The sequence below is a fragment of the Eumetopias jubatus genome, unplaced genomic scaffold (assembly GCF_037043125.1).
Source record: "Eumetopias jubatus isolate StellerSeaLion01/CBP00866 unplaced genomic scaffold, mEumJub1_p1.0 scaffold_8, whole genome shotgun sequence".
NCBI lineage: Eukaryota > Metazoa > Chordata > Mammalia > Carnivora > Otariidae > Eumetopias > Eumetopias jubatus.
In genome coordinates, this window is record NW_028274814.1 from 82,114,463 (window position 1) to 82,138,695 (window position 24,233).

General features: G+C 39.1%; 1 protein-coding gene across 2 annotated transcripts in view; it reads right to left on the reverse strand.

Annotated features, from left to right (window-relative positions):
• The window catches only part of LOC114225704 (cyclic AMP-dependent transcription factor ATF-7), an 88,316-nt gene that overhangs the window by 52,833 nt on the left and 11,250 nt on the right, over positions 1–24,233 (reverse strand). For both annotated transcript variants that reach the window (XM_028125427.2, XM_028125428.2), the window contains exon 2: positions 15,043–15,111. In XM_028125427.2, the coding sequence (XP_027981228.2) occupies positions 15,043–15,090 (48 nt within the window). In that variant the 5' untranslated portion in view covers positions 15,091–15,111. The remainder of the gene's footprint in view (positions 1–15,042; positions 15,112–24,233) is intronic.

Here is a 24,233-nt window from a genome sequence, read left to right on the forward strand (position 1 = left end):
TACTGTATGATTCCAACCAAATGGCATTCTGAAAAAGGCAGAATGGTAAAGAGGGTAAAAAGATCAGTTGCTGCCAGGGGACAGGAGAATAGCACAGAGGATTTTTAGGGCAGTGAAAATATTCTATGATAATATAATGATGGATACATGTCCTTATACATTTTCCAAACCCATTAAAGGTACAACACCAAGAGTGAACCCTAAAGTAAACTATGGACTCTGGGTGATGATGATGTCAGTGTGGGTTCATCAGTTATAGTAAATGCACCACTCTAGTGGGGGATGCTGATAATGGCAGAGGCTATGTACCTGTGGGGGCAGGGGAATCTCTATACCTTCCTCTCAACTTTGCTGTGAAACTAGAATAGCTCTAAAAATATAAAGTCTTAAAAAAAGTTGAAAATGACTAAGTAAAAATAAATAGCTTGAGTGCTCAGAAAAGAGCCTGAAAAATTAAGCCTAGAGTACTCATTGCTTATTATTCTAAGACAGAAAAGCACAGCAAAGCAGAAAGTCCCGCTTCCAAGCAAGAATTGTCTGTTTGACAGAGCTCCAATCCAATTATGCTCTAGCCGCTGATTTTTCTATCACTACTTCCCCTGTTTCAGAGACCGCATCCCCGACCTTCTGTTCATGCAGTGGAGGAAGAAATTGCTTCCCAGAAAGCTTAGCCTACTGCATTTTACTAGATAAAGAAAAAACAAAAAGTCATTCGACTCTGACAAGCCGATTACTGTCTATGGAGGGGCAAAATGCCTCCCTTAGGACTAAGGAAATAGCCAACAAGGTACAATATGTTCAAACCTTTAACCACTGCTCTGCCAAGAGCTGCTACGTATGTACACACTACTCTCCTCTGAGCAGTCACATGCGCATAACTGAAAAGTACACGCCTCCATAAGGAGGCTGTCTGGCTGTAGTTTCAAATGCATATAAAGTGAAAGAATGCTGAAACGAGTCTCCTCTTTCCACTTTTGCATTGCCTTATCTAGGTAAAAATTAGAAGAAAAGGAAAGGCTGAAGAGGAAATAGCTAAACTGTTGAATCTAATATGGTGCCTTATAAAACAAACTTAGACACCTAGACCCCTGAAAATTTTAGAGTAACTACTTTTATTGTCCCCTCCCAATACAGCCTAAGTGGACTAGAGTCTCTTCCTCATTCCTAAGAAATACCTGAAACTGAAGTAAAATGACAAATGTCTGATGTTATGAACATAATAACAGTATAAAAAATTAATGTACACAGATTGTCACCGTGTAAAAAAACGATGCTCACTGAAGTGACAAGTGTCTGTAATACTATCTGCTCACTCTGGTATTCTAAAGATTTTATTTTTTTATTTTAAAGAAAGAGAGAGAGCATGAGCGGGGAGAGGGGCAGAGGGAGAAGGAGAGAGAGAGAATCCCAAGCAGACTCTGCACTGAGCCTGATGTGGGGCTTGATCTCAGGACTCTGAGATCATGACCTGAGTTGAAATCAAGAGTCAGATGCTTAACTGACTGAGTCGCCCAGGTGCCCTTCACTCTGGTACTCTAGAGCAAAGTCCACCTATACACCACACCTGAGATCTTTATAACTCCAATGAAAACTCTTTTCACTTGATTCAAATAACTCATGCCAGTAAAAGGATTTGTTACTTGTTTTTTTTTTTTTTTTTTTCCTGGTCAGTTACCTTGAGAAGAGAGACACAAAAAGGAGGTAACTGAGTTTTAGTATTAAAATGCAGGCCTTTGGGGCGCTTGGGTGGCTCAGTCGGTTAAGTGTTTGCCTTCGGCTCAGGTATCATCCCAGAGTCCTGGAATCAAGCCCCATGTCGGGCTCCTTGCTCAGCAGGGAGCCTGCTTCTTCCTCTCCCTCTGCCTGCCGCTCCCCCCCTTGCTTGTGCTTTCTCTCTATCAAATAAATAAAACCTTTAAAAAGTAAAAAAAAAAAATTGTTTAAATTAAAAAAAAATGCAGGCCTTTAAAAAAAGATCATCCACCCTATTAAGCTGCCACTATCTATCTGATAACCTCTTATGAGTCAAGCTTGTAGTCTCTAATAGGTTGCTGCTTTGGATCACCTTTTCTCCGCAATTAGTTTTACAAGAAGTCCTGGCACGACGGACGGACAGACGGACGGACACGGACACACACACACACGGACATGCATGCATACACACAACTAACTGGGTGTTAGAGACACCCAGCAAAATAAACAAATGGGATCTCTGACACCTAGAGTGATCGTTTTGGTAGTCTGTGACCTTGCCCAATAAGGCGTTCTCAGCTCTGAAGCCAAGAATTTGACTTCTTGGTCAGAGGTAGAAAAGATAAGACTTCAGTCAGATATTTCCTGAAGTTGAATGCAGAGTTAGTTTCACATAGTCCACAGTTATACAATGAATGATTATCAGAATCAAGAAGAAAAAAATATATTTTAAGCAGCCTTGCATTAAAATATAAAGACAAAACATACAAAGAACACTTATACTATAAATATCAACCACGAGACTCTCCAATCTCTTTCAATCCTTTGTGTACTTCCACATATTTTTATCACAAATTATTTCACGTAAATATTTCCATATATCTATTTGGCCAAAGATTTTCACTTCTAATGATAAATGAGAGGTCCACAGCATTAATACACCACAAGGGAAAAGGAAGACCAGACATATGGAAGTGCTATGAAATCAAAGAAGAGGATGTAAGATCTGAGTAGACAAGAATTTTATTATTCAACAGGTAAGACCTTCCATGCAGTTGTATGCCCAGAACTTCAGGGGATAAACAAGCTAGCAATCACCCGGCAGAATACACATCTCACTACACCGTTAACCAACTTCTAGCCATACCCTAATCCCATCTTAGCTATATGTCCTCTTGTTAACAAACAGTATGGCAGCCACTAATAACCAAAGCCCCACTACTACGTGACTCTACACAAAGCAAGATACCATTTGTATCTGGGAGCTTACAGGCATAAAACTAAGAATGGGAAGAAGGGAATGTGAATCAGGAAGTAACCCAGTCTAGAATTCACAAAGATGACACTACAATGCTTCTTTGGGCCTATGAGTGGAAGATGCTGAAGTCAAGATTTTTAGGTCCCAGTTTTCTAGTTCTTTTTTTTTTTTTTTAAAGATTTTATTTATTTATTTGACAGAGAGAGAGACAGCGAGAGAGGAAACACAAGCAGGGGGAGTGGGAAAGGGAGAAGCAGGCTTCCCGCCGAGCAGGGACCCCGATGCAGGGCTCGATCCCAGGACCCTGAGATCATGACCTGAGCCGAAGGCAGTCGCTTAACCAACTGAGCCACCCAGGCGCCCCCCAGTTTTCTAGTTCTGCCTACCTTTCTGGTTGGTCAAGAATTCATTTTCTTGGGCGCCTGGGTGGCTCAGTTGGTTAAGCGACTGCCTTCGGCTCAGGTCATGATCCTGGAGTCCCTGGATCGAGTCCTGCATCGGGCTCCCTGCTCAGCAGGGAGTCTGCTTCTCCCTCTGACCCTCCCCCCATCTCATGTGCTTTCTCTCTCATTCTCTCTGTCTCTCAAATAAATAAATAAAATCTTAAAAAAAAAAAAAGAATTCATTTTCTTTCTCATCTTAAAATCATGTCCCTGCTACAAAAGTGTTTACCTCAGAGAGAGTTAGCCACATCTCAGTAGCATTCCCAGGCAGATAAAAAACCATTACAGATTAAGGCTGAGGCAGCTGCAGAGAGGTGCCTTCATGTGAGTAAGAATTCTTATCTTTTTGTACAGGTCAAGCTCAGTTATAGATCCAGCTTTCTCTGGTATAGCAGCCAAATGCCTAGATCAGTAATAAACTGCAGCCAGGACTTACTTAACTGATTGCACTGGGACCATTTACCAAAAAACTACTTACTCTCTTTTTTCCCCCCCTATGCTAGATGAGAATATTTACATGTGTAGGGAGAATAGTAAGAAACCAATTTAGCCTAGTAGTGAAGAGTGCTAGTCTGGAATCTATCTGGGTTTGGGTAATAGCTCCATCACAAAATATTGTGTGGCCTTGTGCAAGTTAACTCAGTCTCTCTGAGCCTTAGCTTTCTCATCTGTACAACAGGGATAATATTATATCCTCCCTCAGGGGATTTCTAGGATTAAATAAAATAGTATCTATAAAGCACTTTTGTACAGTACATAAGAGCTCGGTTAGCTGTTGTATTATTGCTGTTGCTGTTATTATTACATTAATAAAGTTAAACAATTTTCTTTGTATTTTGTTCTCTCCCATTCCCATCTGATCATTGGGTGGAATATAATTTTTCACATTAACATAACATTTCCTCTAAGTTGTATGTGTGTGTATGTATACCTGAGCTGCTGGTCTGCACTAATTGATATTAATCCTGAACATCATGTTATAGAGCCTTCTGTAGGCTAATGTTCATTTTACCAGAGTCAGTTCAGCTCAACAAGCAGGTAAACTAAATTAGCTTTGAGGCCAAGACTGGACCCAAGTCTAGAAGGTGATGAATCACTATCTCTATGAAATGAGATCTTACCCAATACTAGGGAGTTAGAATTCTAAGTAGATAGGAAGCTTGAATCCTAGAGCTAGAGAAATCAGTTCACTCTCCTTCCCTCATATTTTATCAATATAAATTTTCCAGGGCAGGAAAAAGAGGAAATATTTTTCTATCCAAAAAGAATTAAGTTGCTTCCAGCGTTTATTAGGGCCCTTCTTAAGATTTATACCTCTCAACTAGCTTCTAATAGAAGGAAGTTGAAATAGCCCAATATAAAACTAAGAAGTAAATCTGTTTATCTTTGACATCCTCATAAGTTGCCATGTCTCCTTTGCTCAGGAACAATTTCACCTAAGCCAGTCCTCATCTACTATCCCCTAACCCAAAGACAAACTTCTATTCCTTTGTGTAGCCAATATTACATCTGTGGATAAGCTGATTTATACTAAAGTGTGAATGACAGCTCCCATACTTTTCTAGCAACTTATTAGTTTACATGAATCTTTAATGCAGAAGTACAGAGAATTACTTTAAGATAGGGAATCTTTCTTACTTACCTTTAAATTGCACTGACTTTTTTCAGTCACATATAAGGCTGACGATGGGAGGAATGGAAAGGACACTTTATTGTACCCAACCTCATCAAAGGAGAAGGGATCATGGGCTCTACTTCTTGCTTTGCTCAGCCCTAATACCTTCACTCCTCAGATATAGCCCATTCAACATTCATCCTACCCTTGCTCCCAACCAGTAAAACTGTCTCTAGGCAAGCCAAATCTTTGAACATCAGAGAGACTCCCAGAAGACAAGAAAAGCTGCCACCTTAATATCCCTGGAGGGATTCTTGGGACTTTTAGAGGGGCCTTGGAGCTGTCACCTTAAATGTTTAATTTTCTCTCCCCCTTTCTCCAGCTATTCCTAATGACATGGTTATCTGCTCACAACTTTAAAGATTTAGAGGACTGCATGATTCTAACTATATGACATTCTGGAAAAGGCAAACTATGGAGACAGTAAAAAGATCCGTGGTAGGGTGCCTGGGTGGCTAAGCAGGTTAAGCATCCAACTCTTGATTTAGGCTCAGGTCATAATCTCAGGGCTGTGAGATCGTGCCCTGCACAGGGCTCTGCACTCAGTAGGGAGTCGGCTTGGGATTCTCTCTCCCTCTGCCCCTCCCCCCATTCACACTCTCTCTCAAATAAATACATCTTAAAAAATATATATATATATAAAAAAAAGATCAGTGGTTACCAAGTGTTAAGGGTAGGAGTAAGGAGGGATGAATAAGTGGAACACGGGATTTTTTAGAGCAGTGAAACTATTCTATGTGATACAATAATGGTGGGTACATGTTATTATACATTTGTCAAGACCCATAGAATGGGGGCGCCTGGGTGGCTCAGTCGTTAAGCCTCTGCCTTCGGCTCAGGTCATCATCCCAGGGTCCTGGGATCGAGCCCCACATTGGGCTCCCTGCTCGGCGGGAAGCCTGCTTCCCCCTCTCCTACTCCCCCTGCTTGTGTTCCCTCTCTCGCTGTCTCTGTCAAATAAATAAATAAAATCTTAAAAAAAAAAAAAGACCCATAGAATGTACAACAAAGATTAAACCCTAATGTAGCTTATGGACTTCAGTTAGTATTAATGTATCAATACTGGCTCATCAGTTATAACAAATGTACCGCACTAACATAAGATACAATAGCAGGGGGGTGCCTGGGTGGCTCAGTCTGTTAAACGTCTGCCTTCAGCTCAGGTCATGATCCCAGCATCCTGTGAGCAAGCCCTGCATCAGGGTCCCTGCTCAGTGGGAAACTTGCTTCTCCCTCTCCCTCTGCTGCTCCCCCTGCTTGTGCTCTCATAAACAAATAAACAAAATCCTTAAAAAAAAACAAGATAAAGTAGCAGGGGAGAATAAGGAGGGTATATAGGAACTCTCAGAACTTTCTACTCAACTTTTAAGATTTTATTTATTTACTTGAAAGAGGGAGCACAAGTGGGGGAAAGGGGCAGAGGGAGAGGGAGAAGCAGACTCCCTGTTGAGCAGGGAGCCCGACGCGGGGCTCGATCCCAGGACCCAGGACCATGACCTGAGCCAAAGGCAGATGCTTAACCGACTAAGCCACCTAGGCACCCCTCCACTCAATTTTTCTGTAAGTGTAAAACTGATATAAAGAACAGTGTATTATTTTTAATTAGAGAAAACACTGGTTAATAATCCCCACCAGGTACAATGACTAATAAGAACCAAGATAAGCGGCACAAGAAGAAGGCAAACAGTAAAAAATGAGACTATAGCACTTAATCACAAACTAGACAGGATGATAACTAAAGACAAGGAAAGAGGCTTGAGGAAGTGAGGGAAGGAGAGAGAGACAACTCTCACATCATTTTTATAGTGACTGGTGTGCAAAAAAACTAAAGCAAATGTTATCTCCCTCAGAGAAAGAGAAGCTTATAAGGGGTACTGAGATACCTGGCAGAAAAATTACCACCATTAAGCCTCTGACATACTTACAAGTGTCACCCTGACGCCTCTCCCTGTGGCTAAGAAATCAGAGCTTGTCATTGTAACCAAGTCTGCAACCTGTGCTGGTGCCAATCTTTATGGTAAATTGAGGCATTTTTCAGGAAAATCAAGGGATAATTGCCCAGTATCAAAAGCAGATCTGACCCTTGGGAGGAGAAAGGAGGTGTTCCTTTTGCCACAGGATGATTTCTCTCTGGAATAACATAAGTGGCTCTTCAAGAGACTACGTCTTTGATAAGCGGAGCTGCAATTCTGACAGCCAATCTGCCGAATGCCGAACAGAGCACTCAGCTTTCCACAATGACTCAAAGGACACGGCAAGACTGCAGATTTATTCTGCTGACCTTCCCTGCAGAGCTACCTAAGTTTTTCAAAGGCAAAAAGGAAGAACTCTTTCCTTCCACCCAGGGAACTGCAACTTCCACCTGGGATCTAAAGACAGAACTATGTTTGCTCAAAATCTCACATCATCGACGTGAGCAAGGAGATTTAAAAGCTGGAATGATGGCTGGCAATTTTGGTCTTTAGAGCAGAAGTTGGGTTCGGCTCTTCAATCTGCCGGCAGAATCAGCAGCCACACAGGGCACATGGTGTGCCAGACTGGGAATGGGCTAATTTCAAAATTCATTCTCATTTCTCTCTGTACTTTCACATGGCAATTGCAAATAGTCCAGATTCTTACCAAAGCACAATCTTAGGTGGTGTATTTCACTGCACAAAGAAATTTCAAAGTAAAAACACAATTACGAAGAGATAAACCCCAAACCTTCCATCTTTTCTCCACAATGTTTTCCTTCTTGAAATCTTATCCTTAAACTGATAATTTTTGAGGGATTTAAAAGCAAATTCTAGCTACAATAAACTATTAATAGCAGCATTTCTCCCTCACAATTTGTATGTCATTTCTTCAAGATGAAATTCTGAAAGAGAAAAGCTCTCTACATATCCTAAGTCAAAAGTAACAGCCACGTGCTATGATTTATAGGATAGTCCCTCTATGGTTAAATAGATTCAACCCTCAACAGACAAAAGAAAACTAGGCTTGAGAGTTAAGATACGTAATTTCTGTTTGAAATCTTTTTCATCTTATAATAAACGATTTTAAAACACTAAAATTTAGAGATAATCAGTTCTATTTTGATTTTTTTAAATATTCATTGCTGTACTGAGCAAGTACCCTGGAACAGGAACTGGAGCATGGGCAGTAGTAACAGCAAATACAGCACAGAAAATTATAAGGAGAAAATCAGAATAAGATTTTTTTCCCAAAAAACAAAACATATAACCCCTTTTACAAAAACAAATGAAAAGAGGACAAAAATAAAGACATTCTGCTTCATATATAACACTGGCAAACAATAAATATCTTAAATTTTTAGACAAAACCAAAAGTCTAAAGATCTGGCTAAGTGAAATTTAGTTAAGTGTTAACTAATGTTTGCAACTGTAACCCTTTCAAAGGGGTTTATCATTTGGTTATAAAGACTCAATTAAGATCAAAACCTGGCTCTTCCCTAACTCCAGATGAAGGGGCTTCTCTTATACTGTAAAGCCAATTTAAAAAGGACATTGTGTTTTAATATAAGTCACTGGCATATGGCCAAAAAGCTTAAGTTTGTCTGGTTACATCCTTTGACAGAACATTGAAGTTCTCTTTCCTCTCTTATGAAAGAGCTTCCAGAGAGCATCACTTGCACCTTGTTCATAATGCACAATTTATCGGCATTTTGTTTCCTTTCTAAATGGCCGGGAGGGAAGAAGAGCTCCACAGCCACTGTGTGTGGTTAGTAATGGAGCTTTTGTCATTGTACAAAGCCTGTTAAATATTTACAACGCAGACAGCAATATCTAGTCCTAAACACCCAGTTGTGAGTTTGAATTTTTTTAGAAATAAATCTATGACAAGTTTTCCTCAGCAAAACGCCAGAAGACTTTACTAACAGCTTCAAAAGACCCAGCGGGTCCAGAGGAGCAGTTATAGGCCATCTGGTGATTACTTATTATTATTTATACAGCACTGTAGATGTACACACAGATGTGTTATGAATCCACATACAGAGCAGGCCCTAACAAGAGCTTCAGACAAAATGCGACTGCTGAGCAAGTCAATCTGCATTAGAGAAACACGCTAACCAGAAAGAGGGAACACACTGGCTGTTCTTCAATCTGCCGCAATAGCTGGAAGAATATTTGATAAGAGAATGATGAATTCTATATAATGATGACAATATCTTGTAAGTTAACAACCTAGCTATATGTGGTTTTGCAGGAGAGGCAAAAGAGGGACTAACGAAGGACAGGCTCTCAGATCCAGAAGGCACTTTATTAACTCGGCATTTTATAAAAGAAGGGACTAGGAAACAGCCTCTCTCCTGCGTTAGGAAGAACTGAGATACAAAGATACAGGATTTTTTTTTTTTCCTACCAGGAATGCTCTGAGAACAGTTTCTGGGCTCCCATTCCAAATATTAAGTCATACCCAAGGAAAATAAGCGTGAATAACTGAAAAATTTCATCTTAATTTCTTGGGTATAGCTCTAATTAGGTTCATACAGCCTCCCCTCCCCCATCCTCAGTCCCCGGCCAACTGGGGCAGGGATGCTTTTAATCTACTATGTTCTTAGTAACATAATAGTAACGGTAACATAAAAAGCTAAAATCACCAAACACATGTTTTTAAAGGCAAGTGTCAAGAGTGCCACATTGGACATTAAAAACAGGTTTAATCCCTTGCTCTTAATACATTTATATTTTTTAAAATCTTCGTCCCAATTCTGTCCGCACGATGCATAACAGTGGTCTACTTCCATCACAAGGGTTCATAAAACTGTACGTACTCTGGACTGAAAGTTATTGCAAAATCAACATATTATTACAAAAAACAAGGTTAGCATTTGGTCTAATTGTGTATAATGCAATGTATTTTCAGCTGCCTGACAGCATGCAGGCACTCTTACCAGATGGGAACTGGATGAATTATTGAATGAAATATGAATTATTAAATAAAAATTTGAATTTTTTTAAAACTCTTGGCAGGGGGTGAGGAAGAAAGGCTTATTTGTTTGCCTGAAATTGCCCTCACCTGTCGAAGCATGTAAAGATGGTATATACCATCATAAATGGCATTTACCTGTCAGAGCCATTTCTTCCTTGTTATTCTCTAATTCAAGATGCTCCCCTGACATAAAGAATTAGTAATCAGCACCAACCCATTCTTCCTTCTTTTCTTTTGTGCTAATGCCAGGTAATAGGGAAACTTGCCAAAGGGACAGAATTAAAAATCCAGAGTCCTATAGTACCAGTATGGCCCACTTAAAGGGAGGGCTGGGATAACAGAAAAAAAATCTCTATAGACTTGTGTTACATAGGCAATAAAACATATACCTTTGTAGCATGCCAGCATTTAACCAATCATAGAAGCTATTTGTTGCCTCATATATTACAAAGCAATAGAGATTTAAGGGATAATGTTGATGGAGGCAGAGGATACGAAGCAATAAACAGCACTGGAGGTTGGTTAAATGCCAAGTGAAGCCAGGACTACAGCACCATAAACATTATTCCTATTATATGACAAGATAAGGAGGTACAAGAAGCTGCCCTCAATCCCACCACAACAAGGGCTCTACTGCTATTCTTGGCCTCAGAAAGGGAAAGCAGGCCCTGGAGGTCTATGAGCTAGTTAGGTGTTTCACGTCTCAGATAGATATGAGCAGAACCTCAACCTGTACCTAAATGTCCTCTGGGAAAAGAAAAGATCTGGTAGTAGATATCCTTAGAGAGAAAAAAAAGAGTAACAGCCCCTCAGGTCACACTGGACAGAGAAACAATCAAAGGGTTTTTCCTTAAAAGGACAGAGTGGATACAGAGTGGTTGTGACCGAAATCTTCCTCAATGGCTAATAATGGGATGATCCTGTCCATTAGAAGTATCTCCTCAGAGGAACTGTGTTTCTGCTCTTAAAGAAACAGATATGCTAAGTAATAAGCTTATATGATCAGCTTCTGCTCAAAGGCTTAGTTATGGTAACCAGAAGGACTACTTAAATCTGCATAATTTGTACTGCAAAACATGTCATGTTCCCAAGAGGGAGGTACAGGAAGATGGAATTTGTTGACTCCTAGTAATAAAAACTGGGCAAAAAGTGTCCAAAAGGTAAGTTATCTAACTGCATTTACAAATTCAAGATTAGTCAGAAACATAGTACAGTTGACCCTTGAACAACACGGGTTCGAATTGCATAGGTCCACCTAACGTGGATTTTTTTTTCGATAAATATAGCACAGTACCGTAAATTTTCTCTTCCTTACAATTTTCTTAACGTTTTCTTTTCTCTGGCTTACTCCAAAGTGAGAATACAGTATATAGTACATATAACATACAAAATATGAGTTAATCAACTGTTTATGTTTTATTGGTAAGGCTTCAGGTCAACAGTAGGCTATTAATAGTTAAGTTTTTGGGGAGTCAAAAGTTATATACAGATTTTTAACTCCCTCGGGTGCTCCTAACCCCTCCATTGGTCAAGGGTCAACTATAGTTTTTCCTGCTTCCACAAACAATAGAACAATTTTACAAGCCACCTTTAAATAAAAATGTTCCCCAAAGCATCAAAAACAAAAGACTACCTAAATTCAGCACCAAACTAAATTTATTTTAATAACACAGAAGGAAAGCCATTTTATAGTCACAATGTGGTTTTTTTTTTTTTAAGATTTTATTTATTTGAGAGAGAGAATGAGAGATAGAGAGCACAAGAGGGAAGAGGGTCAGAGGGAGAAGCAGACTCCCCGCCGAGCAGGGAGCCCGATGTGGGACTCGATCCCGGGACTCCAGGATCATGACCTGAGCCGAAGGCAGTCGCTCAACCAACTGAGCCACCCAGGTGCCCAATCACAATGGTTTTAATTAGATGCTATCTTATAAACATTTCAAAAACCCAAACCACTCAAATTTAACCCAACCCTTTGCCACAGGGTATCTGGGGTACTGTTGCCTTAACAACACTAACCCATTCTCCGGAGGCAGCTCTATTAACTATTCCTGCTACCACATTCCATAGAGAGGTATTAGCAAGAATATTGCTTTCCCTAAGTTCCTCTTCATGAGAGTGATGAGGCCTCAAGAGAAACAGGGTCTCAACAGGAGAATAGGGATGAGAGGGCTCAAAACACCCTATCACCTGTCTTTTCAGATAAGAATGCAGAGAATACCAACTTCAGCAGCCATCTTTCTTTTAAAAAAGTGCATGCAGCATATTTAGAATTCAGCTGTGTCACATCAGACTTACTGTTGGGAAGTGGATCATGAACAGAATCCAAAAATAACAGCCATTAAAGACCTAGCAACCAAAACATGTTTACGTATCCATTGAAAGCCCTGTGGTTTTGATTATATGGTGGAGAGCATAATCCACTAGTCTATTTTAGGTGAATTTTCCTTTCACCTTCCCTTAATATTAAGGCGTGAGATGATTTCTGAGTTTAGGGGTACACAGGGTAAAGTCTGAGCAGAGAACAGATACTGAAATAATGCAAGATTCCTATACTTTTTCTCTGCTGGTTGGTTTTTTTAAGGATCAGTCTCCAATTCTAATTTGCTTTCGTTCCTTCTTCCTCTAAGTGGTAGAAACCACTGATTTTTGAGGCTTCTATGGCAATAAGTTCTAAACCATGTCTTGTAAAAATTATCATGGTCCTTATTACCACTACTGGGATTTATGTAGCTTTTTAAAAAAATTATTTTACCATGTCTGGAATAAAAATTTTGAATCAATGACAGTGGATTATAAATAGCTTGAAGGCCTCAAGTGGCTCCAGGATGAAACCATTTTCAAGGGATATAAGAAAGCTGGATGACAGGCCAAGGGTAGTTTGCTTCCCCAAATTTATCTTCCCTGCCAGATTTCCACTATTTCATGTAATAGAAAGCAATCACAGTAAAGTAAATCTTGTAGAGATCCTACTTTAGAGTTGTCACTAGATATTGGGAGAAACTTGGAAGGTGACTAAATATAACTAAAGAACTACAATTTTTACCTGACCATAAAGTCCTGACATGCAAAGGAGGGAAAGGGATGAATGAATGATGCTACTTTCTATCCTTTTCTATGAAACAAGTAACTTGAATCCAAAAGAAGGTAGCAATCTCCCTGAGTTCCATATCCACTGAGGGGAGAAAAGCCTTCAGGACCAACACTAGAGGTTGTAACGAATCTGAACAACCAAAATACCAGCAAACAATTCAGAAATGGGAGGAAGAAGTAGGGGAAGGAAGAGGCTTATGATAAACAGTATCCAGCAATACGAAAGGAACCAAAGTAAAAAGTCCCTACTGTTTTTACCACCTCTAGTCCAAAAAAATGCAAAACAAAAAGAAACAAACACAAAATCCTCTGGGATCTCACAAATTTCAGTGAAAACTACTCTTTTCTGATGAGACGGCCTAAAGAAACCCATTTATACCTTTCTTCCTCAGGGAGCTTAAGAGATGCTTTCCCGGTTTATTCCTTTAATTTTATAATCCATTTTAATGTCTTTAAGTCCTTGTCTGAGGTGGTTTTAAGCATAAAACATAAGAGGGGTACTGAGAAGCTTAAACGGTAAATGAAGAAAAATAAATATAAGTATGAGAAAAATAAATCTTTTCACCCAAAATGCAGATTTTAAAATGGAGGTAAGTGAAAAGGGTCCCAGGTATCAATTATGGAAATCACAGTAAATAGTATTATCAACAAATCCACACACAAAAATCTGGAGGGATCAGGTTCAGATACATATTCTAATACAGCTGTCTGAAAAGTGAAACAAATTTACCCTAATTTCCCAAGCGGCTTCTATTGTAAAAGAATAAAACACAAATCACATGGGGGGAAACAGTCAACAATAACGTTGAAAACTCTGACAAGAAAGGAAATATACCCTACAATGCTGAATACTTCAGAATGCAATGGTTTTTTTAGCCTTTTCTGAAATTTTCAGTGTTTACTGGAATTTGGAATCCTCCTTCTGCTTATTCCTTGTCACTACTCTCATCTCATTCACCTCTCAAACTCCAATTCTTACGAATCTCTGGAACTTAACTCTCTTCTTTCTGCTGAAGTATTTACAATGTTTAATAGAACTAGTCTGCAATTTCACATACCACCAGTAAGTGTCACTGGGCAGTCACATGGCATATTCCTAACTGAACAGAAATTCAACCCTCAGTTCCATAAAATCAATTCATGAAGGCTGATAAAACTTCCTTCGTATGCCTCTCTTCATCATTTGTGGAACATGGCAGTAGGGGAGGGTCTAGGAAGAAGGGTTAAGAAGGTACAAAATGGGGGGGGTGTAAAAAGTCAGTTTCAACAAAATTATTAAAAAAGCATATAATGAAAAATATCTGACACATAATGTACACATATGCAAACAATAATATGGCAGATGACACACAGAACAAGGCATTTCATGGTGTCAGAGAGGGAAGATGGCTGAGAAATCTTGTAGTTTATATACTGCCGTGAAATCTCAGGTTCTACGTTGGATTTGTATTTCCTAGATAGAAAGATATCTGCCTTAGCCACCAACCATCTTCTGGATCAAGAGTCCAAAGAAACTTTTTTCTTATGTAAAAAATCCAATAGAATCCAACAAATTGGGGTTCACGATGAACGGGTACATTCTCAGCTGCCTACTCCAAATATGTTAAGTACACTTTTATATCCACGAAGGCTGAGGAAGAGAGATTTCTAAACTTGTTTTATATTTAGATGGATAGCTTTAGAAAGCAGGAGAGAGCAACATGTATTCCTCAACACTGTGTGTTGGGAAACAAACACCGGTAGAATAACAATATGAAAGAGAGCAAGGCAGATTTCATTACGGTAGAGTGCCTACATTTCCTCATAACATGGATTTACACACTGCAAATCCTCTGATCTGATTACCTCCAGTGATCACGTAAAATACCGGCTTTAAACTCTTTGCCTTAGTGATAAAACAGCCACTTTGATTCACAACGAGACATTCACAATAAAGTATATTGTAAACGTACCTGTCCACAGCCCGGGGCATTGCACACAAACGGTCTGTCGTCTCCCATATTTCATAGAGCAGAGCGGAGCTGAGGAGGGGGAGGCAGGGGGAAAAGTTATGTTAAATACGCTGGAGTTAAAAAAAAAAAAAGTGCTTCAAAAATATCAAGGCTAGAAACAGGTGTTCCAAGAATGCTGTCTATCAAAGCTAAAACACAGGCTACTTTGGGGAGACCCATTAGACAGGTGGAATATGATCTACTGCGCTTCAACTGAAACTTTTAATTAGAAAAATTGAGACCTAAACAATCAAGGAATTTCAAACCTTTGGGAGATTTTCCCTCTTTCTGCTACAGTATATAACACACTCCTCTAGTCTGCTGAATTACAATCAGTGCAGTTTCCCATGTCAATAAATCCACTGAACATTCGATGCAGAAGCCATATTTCTGAACTAGAGAAGACCAAAATTTGTCATTTAATTAATTAAGGGATTATAGGAGGGGTGCTCCATTTTACAGGGCTATAATCTGGCTCCCTGGTGTATAAACTACCAGACTGTTGGCAAGGGCCGTTTATCCCAGATTATTGCCAAAGAAAACAAAGCACCCACCCTATTGGGCTACACGGGAAATGATTTTCATTAATAAAAAAATAAGAATAAAAACCTTCTCTCCCCACTGGGAGCCTCCTTCTCCCCCCACCAATCGTCTGTGGCAAATGGAGAAATATCGGTGCCCTTCCCCCTCTAATTCTATTTATGGCTAGGTTTTTAAAAGCGGCAATAAAACAAATGTCGACTCTTTGGGGGTTTACTGGGTGAATATGTTCCGGCTGTTTGTGCCGCTCTCAGCCAGAGTTCTTGGGCTGCTCTGCTGCAGCCAACAGATGTGTGCTGCTGCAGGGGATAAAAGAAATGGCACTAAAAGGCATCACCATCCATCCTCTCTATTTCTCTGAAGAATTTAGCAGGGCTTATACTGTTGTTGTTCTTTAAGTATTGAAGCTAAACTTGAAATGTTGATCGAAATTCTTTGTCAAAGAACAATAATTCCAATATGAATGTGTTGGGGAAATTTCTCATTTCCCAACTAGGAATAAAAATAGAGGTGGAGATGGATAAGGATGAGAAATGCAAATCATAGTAAAAATATTCCTAAAAGATAAACAGGGTTTTGAAAGGGGGGGGGGACAAAAATAGTCTTCATAGAAAAAACTCCTAAAGGATATTTTCGAACATCCTTCTACAAGAAAGGTGTAGAAAAGAGTATTTTATTTATTTATTTATTTATTTATTTATTTATTTATTCTTTTAAAGATCTCATTTATTTATTTGACAGAAAGATAGAGAGCACAAGTAGGCAGAGAGGTAGGCAGAGGGAGAGGGAGAAGCAGGGAGCCTGATGTGGGACTCGATCCCAGGACCCCGGGATCATGACCCGAGCCGAAGGCAGACGCTCAACCGACTGAGCCACCCAGGTGCCCCAAGAGTATTTTTTTTTAAGATTTTATTTATTTATTCATGAGAGACAGAGAGAGAGAAGCAGAGGGAAAAGCAGGCTCCCCGCTGAGCAGGGAGCCCGATGCGGGACTCGATCCCAGGACCCTGGGATCATGACCTGAGCCGAAGGCAGACGCTTAACCATCTGAGCCACCCAGGCGCCCTAGAAAAGAGTATTAACAAGGGAGGATGAAAGAGGAAGAACTATAATTTGAATATGCCTAGAAACAACTTCAGAACTGTAACTAAACTCAAATTTTTATCTTGGAGATAAACCAAAATATCAGGTTAACCTTCACTCAGGTCTGCATCAAAATAAAATGTTAAAGTGCTAGACTGAATTTGGTAATCAGAAAACCCTGCTTAAAACTCAGAGGGGAGCTAGGTAACATCTCTCCTACTCTCTTAAGACTCACTCTGGGGTTGGAAACCAGTATTTCTGGTGGTCTGATCAGTAATTACACAACTAGTGTTTAAAATTGTGGGGTGCCCCCAAAATAGAAAGGGCTTCTTAGTCATCTTTCAGTGTGCTAGGAACAGGGTCTAACTATGAAGAAAACTGATGCTGCAGCATTGCTGTAATGGAAGAGTATGTACATAGGTATACACAGATTTATATCACATTTAGCCAGGATAAATTGCTTCAATAAATTCTGTTCCTAGGAGAAGCCAGCTGAAGCTGATGATTGGGTACTGGGAAAATGAGAGCTTTATTCTTCTTCACACAGCCCCAGGACAAGAGGTTTTCTGGTTTGTTTTAAATACATGATTTTTTAGCACTTTCTGGAACTATGACATAGTGCAAAAAATAAACATAAAGTAAATACAAGTAAATAAATGCAAAGACCATGGCCATTATAACTGAAAATTCAGGACATTTCTGGAAAGCAATTCATTTCTGGAAAAATTCCTAACTGCTGTACTGAAGATAATTTCACTTCCTAGTCCCAAACCCTGCTTTCCTAATATAATCATGAAATGAGAATTTTATCTTAACAAGGTCCTGTAGCATATTTTCAACCAGGAAGTAAACTACAAGGACTAGAGCAGACATAAGGACCAGGTGGGATTCCTTCCTTTTACCTTGTTTCTGTTATTTGAGGCTAAATTTTCTGTTTTCTACCTACAGGAGAAAAAGGGGGCTTGCTGGCTGAGCAGTAGGGCAGCACTGGCATAGGAAGTGACTGAATAAACTCCGGAATGGTTTCCCTCCAACCACAAAATTCAAAATTTAACTTGGTTTTGTACAATCATATCACAATATATGGCTTCCAAATTTTATTTAACTGTATCCTTACTAGGAAATAGAAATGAAAAACCATAATTTTTCTAAAAGAAAACAAAAGGCAAACCAAGTTAGGGGAAAAGTATTAAATGTAAAAGAAGAAAGCATTTTCATGGCTCTTAAATACTCAAATCTGACAATCACTAACTAGGATTTCCTGCTTCCTTCCCACTTTACTGGCTTTTTGTTTTCCCATTTTCACCAAAAGGAGGATCATAATGGGAGGAAGAAGGCCCTCTTTCTTAAATACCCAGAATTATTCTGAAATCATTCCTCATTCTCTTGCTCCTTTTCATTTCCATCATTCTTGCTTTTTCACTTTAGGGTGATTTGTCTTTTTTAAGAATTAAATATATAACAACAATAAATAATGATCTGTTCTCCTACTTAAAAAAAAAAATCCAGCTTACATCTTTTTAAATTCCCAGTCAGCTTAATAGCTACATATAAGGAATGCCATTGCTTATTTCTATTTGATACTTAAAACAAATCTCTAATTATGAGAGAGGTCAAACTGATGCCTTCTCAAGAACAAAAAGCAGCACATTTCTGTAGTATAAACAGACTGAGACAAAGATGAAATCTTGAATAAAGATGCTGCCATTCACTAGAATTTAACTCATGGCCCATTGGTATCTGTACTACTTGACACGTAGATCACGTGTCTGGGCATGACACTCAAGTCTGTCATCTACTCCTTGATCTATTCCTCAGGATGAAACTCAGCATTTTACACAACTAACCAATAAATGACAGGCAAAGGATACACACATTAATAAGAGACATTTCCAGGAGGAAGTGAGATGCTTTCAGAGGAGATCTTAGAACAGGAAAACAAAGATGAAGAAAAAGGCCGTCCTAGAGGCCAAGTCTGCAGAAGAAAAGGCTCATGTACTCGGGAGTCACCAGAATGCATAAATGATAAAAAATCACTATTTACTCAAAAGAGAGGAAGTTATCTGAATGCTGGGAGAGAAGTGAAGAAAATCAGAGACTGATTTTTAATAACTGGGATAATTTCATAAAATCTATGTTAAACAGTTTTGTCAAAGCCAGAAGTATATCCTAAAATGATCAATGTGCAAATAAGAAAACTGATTTTCTATGTATATACATATATGTACATATATGTGCGTGTGTATATATACACACACACATATCTATCTTTTTTTTTCTTTCTTCTTTAATAGAATGAGGATGAAGTCTGTCACTGAGGACTACAAAGTCAATTCTCTGGACCCAGCTATAATGTGATTATCTCTTTAGTAACTAATTGCTGTTCATAAAATGGCCCAACTTTAGTAAGGAATAAAAGCGATGTACAAACACACCCAAGGGCCTGTTCTTAGGTTCCTAATAACAAAGTGCAGATACTGCTAAGTACAAAAAATGAGAAGGGCATATGCACCATTAATATCAAAGATTCATGAAAATCTAGAAGGGGTTCAGACTAGCTATCATTCATTCATTCAAAAAACATTACTAAGGAACTAAGTGCCAGGCAAAGTGGACATAAAAATAAAAAGACAATAATCCTTTGCAAAAAAAAAAATCTTTCACTCATCTTCAAAGAAAAACTAGAGTTGGACAGTAGTTAAAGCAGTAAAAAACAGTTTTTAGTTAGAACTATTGCAACAGGGGAAAAGAGATCTCAGTACAGAACTGGGCTCAATTCTGAAAACATCAGGGGCAAGTGGAAATTTATAGCCAAGGACCATGGTGGGGGCTAATGGATGGAAAAGTACTAAGAGGAAACATCAGGAGAAGGGGATTCTGACTAAACCGACCTAACAAGATTCTTCCTAAAGATAGGCCAGGATGATGATACATAACCTAAGGGATGGTGAAAGATGAAGAATCTGATCAGATATGAGGGTGATCAGATATCAATGGTGAGGGATTCTTGCTAAAACTGGATCTTACAAGAAAGTACACTGATGGGCCTAAAAGAAGGTTCAGGAACCTGCCTAAAGTTTGGTCAAAGAATTTTTGTCATTTGGCATGAGAGATGCCAAGTAAGTGGTAAGAATGATTTACAAGTTCAATTAGTCAGAGATTGATCAGTATACATATTGGATCCCTTGTTATTTCTTATTCTTTATGGTCATTTATCAAATTCCTTTGCTAGACAACTTCAGAGAGTACAGGCAAGAGCACAAGAAAGAGGGATTGAAAGTCTTGGTAAAAGGGGCACCTGGGTGCCTCAGTTGGTTAAGCGACTGCCTTTGGCTCAGGTCGTGATCCCAGAGTCCTGGGATCGAGTGCCGCATTGGGCTCCCTGCTCAGCGGGGAGTCTGCTTCTCCCTCTGACTCTCTTCCCTCTCGTGCTCTCTGTCTCTCATTCTCTCTCAGATAAATAAAATCTTTAAAAAAAAAAATAACGTCTTGGTAAAAGATCTGACAAGGACAAAGTCTGAAACTAATAATCACAATTTACTTTGTGGATCAAAAAGTAAATATGGTCAGTTTTAAAATGCATCAATTCACTGGGGTGTCTAGGTGGCTCAATCAGTTAAGCATCTGACTCTTGGTCTCAGCTCAGATTCTTGATCTCAGGGTTGAGTTCAAGCCACGAGTTGTGTTCCATCCACACTGGGCATGGGGCCTACTTAAAACACAAAACAAAACAAAACACCTTAAAATTCATCAATTCACTGAATACTTTATTCAGTGCTTACCCCACACTCTAGGCCCCAGAATTCAACAGTGACAAGGTTTCTACCCTTACAGTGCTTATACTCTAAAAGGAAGAAATAAACACTAAGCAAGTAAACAAAATAATTTTAGATTAATAGCAGATAACTGCTATGAAAGAAATGAAATGGTGATATGTTAGTGGCTATGAGCAGGCTATTTCAGTTTCATGAATAAAAAGGAAATGGCTGTATTATCTGTGACCAAAAAGGGAACAGGGTAGAATACAGAGATCCAGGTTAAAACTTCTGGAAGCCTTTCCTCTCATAACACAGGTGATTTTTGGTAAATATTTATTGATTTAATATGAAGCCAATATTGGTATACTCTGCTGAAATTCTACATTTATCTTCCTGTTTTTTTCAGAAAGCTGCCAGCTAGGTCCACAAAACAACTGTATCCAGGTATTTATGTATTTAAAGCTAAACATGTTTGACATATTTTATTTTTTTTTAATATTTCATTTATTTATTTGAGAGATACAGAATGAGAGAGAGAGAGCACATGAGAGGGGGGGAGGGTCAGAGGGCGAAGCAGACTCCCCACCGAGCAGGGAGCCTAACGCGGGACTCGATCCAGGGACTCCAGGATCATGACCTGAGCCGAAGGCAGTCACTTAACCAACTGAGCCACCCAGGCACCCATGTTTGACATATTTTAAATACATATTCTTCTTAAGACATATTTTAAGTACATACTTTACAACTACTTTGTGCCTAAGGCACTTGATGTGACTACACCCAACCAACTCTGTGCTTTCCTTATCATCCAAATAACAGAGAGGAGGATCCATAGCTTTTGATTAGAGTGTTAAAAAATGGGGAGAAGGAAGATTATTTGTCAAATTAACCCTTCATTGGCCCTTGAAAACAAAACCGAGGCCAGAGCTGTTAAGATATATTTTCAAGTATAAAAGAATGTAGCAGAGGGGGGCCTAGCTGGCTTCATAGGTACAGCATGCGACTCTTGATCTCGGGGTTGTGGGTTCAAGCCCCACATTGGGTGTGGAGCCTATTTAGAAAAATAAATGAAATAAAATAAAATCTTAAATAAAAAAAGAAACATTAAAAAAAGACTGCCGCAGAAATTCTTATACCTTCATATAAGACTTTTGGGAGTACATATTTGAACAATCTTTCTGGAAAGCAATCTGGCAATATTTATATTGTCTTAAAAATTTTTTTTAAATTTTATTTATTTATTTGACAGGGAGAGAGAGAGCACAAGCAGGGGGAGCAGCAGGCAGAAGGAGAGGGAGAAGCAGGCCCCTCTCGGAGCAGGGAGCCCGATGCGGGGACTAGATCCCAGGACCCCAGGATCACAACCCAAGCAGAAGGCAGACGCTTAACCGACTGAGCCACCCAGGTGCCCTTGTCTTAAAATGTTTTGTATCCCTTGAACAAATCATTCTTTTTTTTTTTTTTTTAAGATTTTATTTATTTATTTGACAGAGAGAGACACAACAAGAGAGGGAACACAAGCAGGGGGAGTGGGAGAGGGAGAAGCAGGCCTCCCGCGGATCAGGGAGCCCGATGTGGGGCTTGATCCCAGGACCCTGCGACCATGACCTGAGCTGAAGGCAGACACCTAACGACTGAGCCACTCAGGCACCCCTGAACAAATCATTCTTTTTTCAGGACTTTATTCTGAGGTTAAAGCCCAAAACATGGACCACTTATATATTAAAATGCTCATTATAGTCATATTTATAACAACAAGAAAAAAAGAACAGGAATTAAATGTTTAAGAAGAATGAATCAATGTAAGATACTGCCTGACAAAAGGCTATATTTAAGTTAAGAATAACGTTTCTGAAAGCCGTTTAATGACATAAGAAAATGCTATACATTCTGTGGGGGGGGGAAGCAGGATATAAAATTGCATATGCACCATAATTCCAAATCTATAAAAAAGCAAACAAATTAGGGGTGCCTGGCTAGCTCAGTCAGAACATGCAACTCTACGACTCTTGATCTTGGGGTCATGAGTTCAAGCCCCACACTGGGAGTAGAGCCTACTGAAAAAAATAAAAGGAAACAAATAATATGCATATAAATAGATAAGGGAATTGGCATCAAATGTTAACAATGGTTATCTCTGGATAATGGTATTCCAGGTAATTTTGTTTTCTTCTTCGTACGTTCAGTATTTTCCAGTCTACAATGATCACAGATTGCTTTCAAAAAATAAAAATAGGGCGCCTGGGTGGCTCAGTTGGTTAAGCAACTGCCTTCGGCTCAGGTCATGATCCTGGAGTCCCGGGATCGAGTCCCGCATCGGTCTCCCCGCTCAGCAGGGAGTCTGCTTCCCCCTCTGACCCTCTCCCCTCTCATCCTCTCTATCTCATTCTCTCTCTCAAATAAATAAAATCTTAAAAAAAAATAAAATATAGTGTGATTTAATAAAAACAATGATCTGCATGACTTAAAAAAAATGTCTATGAGTAAAAAAAAGGTCCACATCTGGTAGACTCTTCTAAAACACTAAACAGTATATTTACAAATCATGCAAGGTTGTTCATTCTCTACTACAAAGCAACAAAACCAACTGACAAATTAAGTTCAAAATGGACTACCAAAAAATCTAAAATTATAAACTAGCAGCTTCATATAGAAATAGACACGGTGGAGGGGCGCCTGGGTGGCTCAGTTGGTTAAGCGACTGCCTTTGGCTCAGGTCATGATCCTGGAGTCCCGGGATCGAGTCCCGCATCGGGCTCCTTGCTCAGCAGGGAGTCTGCTTCTCTTCGGACCCTCCCCCCCTCATACTCTCTCTCTCTCTAATTCTCTCTCTCAAATAAATAAATAAAATCTTAAAAAAAAAAAGAAATAGACACGGTGGAAACTGGTGGAAACTTAAACATAACGATACACAGGGTAATCAAGCAGTTCAAGATAGTTCCTCCTTTGTTTCCTTCAAGGACCCATTTTCCAAAATCCCATGAATGCTCCCTAACGAGTATTACTTATATTAAATATTTACAAATTGCCCCAGCCATTCACCACAAAGGGAATAAAAAGAGCTGAAACCAAGCTTAGCAGGTACTAAATGCCTTTTCAGCTCAGCTATAAACAAGCTTAAAAATGTAGACAGGCACCCAAACAGAGCTCTATGGGCCCCATTCCCTTATGATATTAAAAAGAAAGAAATTATATACAGTTCTCTTCCAAGAACATAACTTTGGATACCAAGTTTCAGACTCTACGATAATTTAGCTGCTGCTAAGCAAAGAGTACAAACACCAAAGATCTCTACCACAGCAGTCTCAACATTTTATTCTCCATAGGATACTCAGTGTTGCTGTGATTTGCATTACATGTAGAAAATTGATTTAAGGAAAAGATGCCAATAAACATATGAACTGTGAGACTATAATGCACGTTATGTGAACCTCAGAAAAAAAAGAAGACTCACATTTTACCAGGTAGTAGATTATTTAGGAATTGAAATTTCTGTTCATAAATTCTGGGTTTGTTTTTCACTGTATTATTTGGCATAAAAACAGTTTAGCATATATTATTTCACTAGTAGGTAAACCAACTGCCCCAAAGAGATTATATAGAAAGCACATATATCACTATAATCTTAAACTAACTTGCCTTACACTGTTTTATATCAGGGTTTTTGTAAAGCACTTTGCTAACAGACTGGAAAACTGAGGTAGGGAGTTATTAAAAAAAAAAAAATAGACAAAAGATGAGTCAAGAGGTTGAGGTTGGCCTGAATCCTAG